The 8,696-nt window shown below is 42.9% G+C and overlaps 1 protein-coding gene across 1 annotated transcript in view; it reads right to left on the bottom strand.

Annotated features, from left to right (window-relative positions):
- LOC111971477 (proline-rich protein 12-like) overlaps positions 1-8,696 on the bottom strand; it is a 91,848-nt gene continuing 83,152 nt past the window's right edge. The window contains 2 exon segments of the mRNA XM_023998271.2: positions 1-1,309; positions 8,167-8,262. Coding sequence (XP_023854039.2) covers positions 1,175-1,309; positions 8,167-8,262 — 231 coding nt within the window. The 3' untranslated portion in view covers positions 1-1,174.

Consider the following 8,696-nt stretch of genomic DNA (forward strand, 5'->3'; position numbering starts at 1 on the left):
TCATTTTCATCAATTTCAATGTTTTATTTGCTTTTGTCAAATACAGGAATAGCATGTACAGAAGAGGAACTGGGCTTTAGAGACTGAAGTAACTGTACAATATTTACAGATAAGAGAGCTTGAACAAATAGGTAAACCTCCAAAATAATAATTATCATAAACAACAAACAGATCAAATAAAAACAGTTAACACAGATTTTATACGCTTTTAACAGTTACACCTCCCTAAAACCACAGAGCTTTCTTTTAGAAAGCGAACAGATATTTATTTTAATTTATTAACTTCAGGTGTAAACTCTGCTCTCATTGTCTTTTGAAGAACAAACATAAAGAACACAGTTTGCTTAGTTTTTAAATGCATCTTTCCCCCTCACAATTTATTTAGGCAGACAGAAAAAAGGGAACATCACACACTCCTCTAACCTCTCTCCCCTTCCCTCCCTTCACCTCAGTTTTGCTCCCCTCCACTCTTTTTTCCCCTTCAGCAGTAAACGGGGGACTGAGCAAAGGATTTCAGGTAGACCATTTCATGTTACCCTAATAAAACATGATTATTTAAAATAACAACAGCAAACAATCCCAGCTAGGGAGGGTAATTTCCTTGTATAAATAATACAAATCATAACTATTAATACATATACGTATATATATATACTGTTTGTATGTTGGTGTGTGTGCCCGTGCATGTTTGGATGTAGATTCACCGTGGTCCCCTGCTTTCCCTGTTCAGGTCAAGTGGCAGAAGTCATACCCTTTCACACATTCACTATTTTCAATCCGCCTCCTCTGCTCTCCTCCGTCCTTCTCTTTTCTTTAGTCAAGAGATATTTTGTGAGAGAAAAACGAAACAAAAGCGCTAAAAACAGTTCATTGTAGCATCCATTTTAAGTTCAAACTCAACCGTACTCATAGACCGAACATTGCCAGTTCTTTCTTTCTCGCTGGGAAAGAACAAGAATGGTAGGGTCTGAAACCCCCCTCTCTCTCCATCTTGGTACGGTCCAGTGTTCTCCACTCCAACTCTCTTGCTTTGTCTCCCAAATACTGTATACCTCCTCCCTCCCCTCCCTTCTCCAACCCACTGCTTTCCAAATGGCATCCCATTCTCCATATAGGCCCTATGGCCCTGGCCAATTGTAGTGCACTATTTCGGACTGTGCCCCTTCCTCCCTCATCAGGCTTTGGTGCTGAGGGTTAGCAGGTCGATGAAGGAGTTGAAGAGGGTCTCCAGCCAGCCCTGGTTGGCCATACACTGCTGCACCACCTCCTCCTGCCCAGGGTCCTCCGCTGCCTGCTCTATACTGTCCGTCTGGGAGGGGGGGAAAGAGAATAGAATAGTTTATTTTCCTCCAAGAAAGACATTCGATTATTTTGCTATTGAAATTCACTTGCTTATTTACAGTAATATATACAAAAAGTACGTGGATCTTCAAATTAGTGGATTCGGCTATTTCAGCCACACCCGTTGCTGACAGGTGTATAAAATCGTGCACACAGCCAGGCAATCTCCATAGACAAACATGGCTTTACTGAAGAGCTCAGTGACTTTCAACGTGGCACCGTCATAGGATGCCACCTTTCCAACAAGTCAGTTTGTTAAATGTCTGCCCTGCTAGAGCTGCCCCGGTCAACTCTAAGTGCTGTTATTGTGAAGTGGAAACGTCTAGGAGCAACAACTGCTCAGCTGCGAAGTGGTACAGTTGTTGCTCCACTAAAAGTTTTGCGTTAAGGCTGCGGGACTTAGAGGTAATTTGTGGTTTAGTACGGTACCCTGCGTCACCACTTCATTGCTACAGACCAGCGCAAGGGGGAGTTAACTAATTATGCTTTTGGGTTCTACTGTGTCACTAACAGACAATGAATGGGCGACATAAACCTAAATAGAAACTGATAATTGTCCACGACTTCAGTATTACTTACTTAAAACTGTTGTTACACTAAGGTTTTTATTATTTTATTAAGATTATTTTGGTCTTACTGTAGTACTGTAGGCCACTCCCGACCAGTTATGTTATACAGCGCCTAAGTGGCAAAACGGTCTAAGACACTGCATAGCAGTGCAAGCTGTGTTGCTACAGATGCTGGTTCATTGCATGTGTCGCCCTCGACTGGGAGACCCATGAGATGATTGTAGGTTTTTGGTATCTCTCCCTCTAAAAACAGAAATAAATAATTCTAAATAATAAACTGGCTTTATTTACAAATTAGTAACAATGTCTCACCCCATGTTCAAGAATGACCTTTTTCTTCACTCATTTTACGTTATTTGAAAACAAAATATTCTTCTTTTTTTTTTTTAAACAAAGGGTTTATTATTAATTTAAAATTATATAAAGGCCTGTTGGATATTCTCACAGATATATTATTAACCCTGTTATTAGCAGGACAATATATATTGGTCATATTGTTCATGGCTCCCGAGTGGTGCACAATGGGATTGCCTTGCAGTTCTCCAGCTGTATCCACTAAAAGCGCGTGAGGTTCAAGGCACGAGGGCAGGGGGCACAGGATGGGCACTTCCCCTAGACCATGGGGAAGGGAGGAGGAGGAAGGTGGATGGACCCCCACCCCACCACACTGGCAACACTTTAAGGGGCATTGCACGAATAATGACGCTGACTAGCGAAACGTTCCCTCTGTTCTTAGTGCCAGTCTGCACGTTCAAACTAATAGAATGTAACTAATAATGGAAAGTCAGTTAAGAACAAATTCTTATTTAAAAGGACAGCCTACTCATTCCTCCCTGTCGGGGAATTAAACCCCAGTCTCCTGCGTGCCCGCACGACACAGGGATTATTTAGCTAAATAGCCCCGTACTGTACTCCCGACCATCACGTTGTACAGCGCCATATTTTCCGTTCCATCCTAACGGAAACCCAGAGGGTTTTTCGTTTTTCTTAGAATAGAAACACCACAATATTAATCAAATTAATCCCAAACTCTAAAAGTAATTGGAAAGGTAAATACAAATTATTTGTAACATTGTGGTTACAATAAAGAATGTAAACAAGATGTAAACAAGATGCTGTGTTTTTATTTACAGTAGTGATGGACAGCTGTGACATTTTGAAAACAGGTTTTCAAACACTTGGTGCCGATTAGCAAGACAAAAGACTCTTTATAGCCCGGCTACTGTAGGTGTGAACATCCCCCTACCTGCAATTTATTTGAAGTGTTACATTGCTAACTCAAAACAGCAGTACAGTATTTCTTCATCAACATCTTCATGCTTTCGTTAATAAAAGAACTAGAAACAGTTACCATTCAAAAACGAGCTGTTTATCTAAAAAAAAAAAAAATGACTTTGCGACCAAAGAGAACAGATGACATGGACATAATTTTCATCAAGCCAGCTTCTTTCTATGGTGCTACCCGTTCCAGGGTTTGCAGCGCATACAAACATGCCGACAACCATCCGTGGAGATCAGTGGACAAAGGGCGGGACAACGGGCCGCACCGAAAAAACGCATTGTTGCGAAGAAAGCGGTTAGTTTTGCCAGATTCCTAAAATATGTACGCAGCATTTGTGTGTTGGAGTCACTTAGAATTCTTAATTGATCTACCGTTTCTATCATAGGCCACTGTAATCGATGGGGGCTCAGTGCGGTACCATTCTACTCATCTGATGAAGGTGTACATGGATCAGATTCAAACTTTGAAGACCGAGATCAAGTCATTGAAGGCAGATCTGCAGAAGAGAAACATTATTGGAGGGCAGAGATACGGGCGACAGCTGATGCATTGGCGGAGAATCAGGCGGGATTGGCGGAGAGTCAGGCGGAGAATTACGCATTGAGTAGGGCGATGAACGAGATGGAGTCACAATCCATGACAGGCACACCTGTGAGCTCTGGAACTCCACCTCCGACAAGCACAGTCAACATGCCTAGCGGGTTCGTCAGGTCGTCTGTTCACCCTGACATTTACATTCCTCTTCTGACAACAGAACTTAACCAACTGCTCAGCAGGCACAGCAAGGGCCATCCGGACCGTTATGCTGTTCTGCTATTCCAAGGATATGTAACCGAAGAGAGATACCAGGAGTGGGCAAAGAATACCAACTGGGATAGATCCCGAGGCAATTGTGGCTAACCAGTGAACCTCCGGGTGTTCATCATTAATACTGTGTCTCAGAAGTTTCTGTCCATGACTGGTGCAACCCAAAAAAGCATTAAAGACAGAGTTAATGAGTACTTGAGGTCACCGAGAAAGTCTGGACATGGCCTGCTCTCCCTTATGTAAGGAATTAGGCACTTTCCCATGTATACTACAGTATGTACTGTAGGCTATGTTTACTTGTCAGACTGCACAGTAGCATAATAAACAAATGCAGGTGGCTTATATCTTCACAAATGCTTAAATGCTTTATTATCAAATGTAAAAGCATATACTGTACAGTACTGTATTTCTTCATCAGCATCTTTATGCTTTCGTTAATAAAATAATGATAAAAAAATACTCTTTCAAACACACGCGGTCACGTTGTACAGCACCACTATGGCTAATTAGCAGGGCTATATTTTGGCATTTATGGACGGCGCACAATTGGCACAGCATTTTTCTCCCTCTAAAATGATAAATAAATGTTTTGGCCTTTACAAATTTTTGGCCTTTATTCAGATTATAATCGCTCTCTTTCATTAAAAACCCCCCTAAATAACCTCCAAAATATCATTATACACTGCTCAAAAAAATAAAGGGAACACTAAAATAACACATCCTAGATCTGAATGAATGAAACATTCTTATTAAATACTTTTTTCTTTACATAGTTGAATGTGCTGACTACAAAATCACACAAAAATTATCAATGGAAATCAAATTTATCAACCCAGGAGGTCTGGATTTGGAGTCACACTCAAAATTAAAGTGGAAAACCACACTACAGGCTGATCCAACTTTGATGTAATGTCCTTAAAACAAGTCAAGATGAGGCTCAGAGGTATGTGTGGCCTCCACGGGCCTGTATGACCTCCCTACAACGCCTGGGCATGCTCCTGATGAGGTGGCGGATGGTCTCCTGAGGGATCTCCTCCAGACCTGGACTAAAGCATCCGCCAACTCCTGGACAGTCTGTGGTGCAACGTGGCGTTGGTGATGGAGCGAGACATGTTGTCCCAGATGTGCTCAATTGGATTCAGGTCTGGGGAACGGGCGGCCAGTCCATAGCATCAATGCCTTCCTCTTGCAGGAACTGCTGACACACTCCAGCCACATGAGGTCTAGCATTGTCTTGCATTAGAAAGAACCCAGGGCCAACCGCACCAGCATATGGTCTACAGGGTCTGAGATCTCATCTCGGTACCTAATGGCAGTCAGGCTACCTCTGGCGAGCACATGGAGGGCTGTGCGGCCCCCCAAAAGAAATGCCACCCCACACCATGATCGACCCACCGCCAAACCAGTCATGCTGGAGGATGTTGCATGCAGCAGAACGTTCTCCACGGCGTCTCCAGACTCTGTCACGTCTGTCACATGTGTGTGTGAACCTGCTTTCATCTGTGAAGCACACAGGGCGCGCAAGTGGAAATTTGCAATTTTGGTTCTCTGGCAAAATGCCAAACGTCGTGCACGGTGTTTTGGGGCTGTGCATCAGCACAGACCCGCCACCTGTGGACGTCGGGCCCTCATACCACCCTCAGGAGTCCTGTTTCTGACCGTTTGAGCAGACACATGCACATTTGTGGGCCTGCTGGAGGTCATTTTGCAGGGGGGGCCGCGGGGGGGGGGGGGGGGGGCGGGGGGGCGGGGGGGGGGGCGTCGTCTGGCAAGTGCTCCTCCGCTAATTGCCTCCTTGCACAAAGGCGGAGGTTAGCGGTCCGTGCTTGCTGGGTTGTTGCCCCCTACGGCCTCTTCCACATCTCCTGATGTACTGGCACTTGTCTCCTGTAGCTGCCTGCCATGCTCGTGGACCACTACGGCTGACAGAGACACAGCAAACCTTGTCTGTGCCACATGCTCGCATTGATTGCCATTCCTGGATGAGCTGCACTACCTGAGTCCACTCTGTGTGGGTTGTTAGGACTCCGTCTCATTGCTACCACTAGAGTGAAAAGCACGGGCGCAGCATTCAAAGTGAGTTGGACCAAAACAGCATAGTCAGGAAGCATAGGAAACTGAGAATGTGGTCTGTGTCACCACCTGCAATGCAACATCTCTTGTATTGGGGTGTGTCTTGCTAATTGCCGTAGTAATTTCCACCTGTTGTCTATCTCCATTTGCACGGATCAACAGCATGGTGAACATGTATTGTTCAATCTAGTGTGTGCTTCCTAAGTGGGACACGTTTGATTTCACAGAAGTGTGATTGACTTGGAGTTACATTGTGTTGTTTAAGTGTTCCCTTTATTTTTTTTGAGCAGTGTATATTATCAACTTGATGACACAGTCTTATAGCCGGTACCTACATAAAGCTGAGTGACTCACTCATTCATGGCTTTGGATCAAAATAAACAAGTACCAACATTCCTTCTGATAGTCTTTAATAAAGAAATGTTTTGGTTATCCTGACATGGACACCATGTACAGTATTATAATAGCTCATTATGGAATCTCCGTTTGGGTATTGGTTAGACTAAAATTAGAAAATTAGGTTGTAGAAATGTTATGCTCTCAGTGTAACCTTTATTTAACTAGGCAAGTCAGTTAACCTCTAGGGGGCAGTATTTTCACGTCTGGATGAAAAGCGTGCCCAAAGTAAACTGCCTGTTACTTAGGCCCAGAAGCTAGGATATGCATATGGTAGTATTGGATAGAAAACACTAAAGTTTCTAAAACTATTAAAATAATGTCTGTGAGTATAATAGAACTGATTTTGCAGGCGAAACCCCGAGCACAATCCATCCAGGGAAACATTTTTTTGAGGTCATTGTGTTTTCCAATACTTTTCTATGGGAAACCTGATTTATTAGGGCCCAGATTGTAGTTCTTATGGCTTCCACTAGATGTCAACAGTCTTTAGAAATTGTTCGATGTTTTTCTTATGAAAAACTAAGAAGTGGTCCTATTCTTTCTAAGTGTCACTCGGGTGGACTCTAGTCTTTTGGTGCGTGTGAACAGGAGCGCGCTCCTCGTTGTTTTTCTCTGGTATTGGAAACAGTTTATTCCGTCTTAAATTTTATAGATTATTTACATTTTAGGGTACCTGAGGTTGGATTAGAAATGTTGTTTGAAATGTTTGGACCAAGTTTACAGGTAACTTATCAGATACTTTGTAGTCATGTTGGAACCGGTGTATATCTGAATCAAACGCGCCAAATAAATGGACATTTTGGGGATATAAAAAAGGAATTTATCGAACAAAACGACCATTCATTGTGTCACTGAGAAATGCGTTTCACCATTTGGCAATCCGACGGACAAATCTGGGAACGTTGACCCTATGCATACATCTGCCCCAATGCATAGGGTCAACTGTAAAGTTTGGTGGAGGAGGAATAATAGTCAGGGGCTGTTTTTCATGGTTCGGGCTAGGACCCTTAGTTCCAGTGAAGAGAAATCTTAATGCTACAGCATACAATGACATTCTATATGATTCTGTGCTTCCAACTTTGTGGCAACAGTTTGGGGAAGGTTCTTTCCTGTTTCAGCATGACAATAGCACTGTGCACAAAGCGAGATCCATACAGAAATGGATTTGTCAAGATGGGTGGGGAAGAACTTGACTGGCTTGCACAGAGCCCTGACCTCAACCCCATCGAACAACTTTGGGATGAATTGGAACGCCGACTGCAAGTCAGGCCTAATCGCCCAACATCAGTGCCCGACCTCACTAATGCGCTTGAATGGAAGCAAATTCCCGCAGTCATATTCCAACATCTAGTGAAAAGCCTTCCCAGAAAAGTGGAGGCTTTTATAGAAGCAAAGGAGGGACCAACTCCATATTAATGCCCATGAGTATAGACATGTTGCATATAGATCTAACATGAATTGATGTTATGCAATTCAAATATCCACTCTGGGATGGATAATAAATAAAGTGATTATTATATAAGCACAACACAACCACCCACAAATGACAGCCAACCTTTCACAACAAAATGACTAAATACACAGTGCTCCATTTGAATTAATTAGAAAGTAGAGAAGAACAACAATGCCATAGAGGAAAGAGAGGGGTGTTGGAAGGTCAGTGTTGTGAAAAGCGATTGTGATGCTGAGTCTTACCTCCTTCTTGCAGTTCAGAAAGGTGTGATACTTGTAGTGATGGAGAGAATGATAAAGGCTATAGACACGACACGTCTCTGTGGACAGCTTGAGGTCCTGAGAGTCACAGAGAGAGAGGAAAAAGAGATGGAGGGAAAGGAGAGAGGAAATAATTTATATGGGAATCTCTCCGGTTCTCTTGGACTGAGGATGAATAGGGAAAAGGCCTAGTCTACTATGTATTCACAACTTCAAATCAAAATTGTATTAGTCACATGGGCAGAATACAACAGGTGTAGATCGTACAGTGAAATGCTTACTTACGAGCCCCTAACCAACAATGCTGCTAAAAAAAATCATCTAAAATACAAATAAGAAATAAAAAGTAACAAGTAATTAAAGAGCAGCAGTAAAATAACAATAGCGAGACTATATACAGGGGGGTACTGGTACAGAGAAAATGCGCGGGGACACCGGTCAGTTGAGGTAATCTGTACATGTAGGTAGAGTTATTAAAGTGACTGCATAAATGATAACAACAGAGAGTAGCA

The sequence above is a fragment of the Salvelinus sp. IW2-2015 genome, linkage group LG13, assembly GCF_002910315.2.
Source record: "Salvelinus sp. IW2-2015 linkage group LG13, ASM291031v2, whole genome shotgun sequence".
Classification (NCBI taxonomy): domain Eukaryota; kingdom Metazoa; phylum Chordata; class Actinopteri; order Salmoniformes; family Salmonidae; genus Salvelinus; species Salvelinus sp. IW2-2015.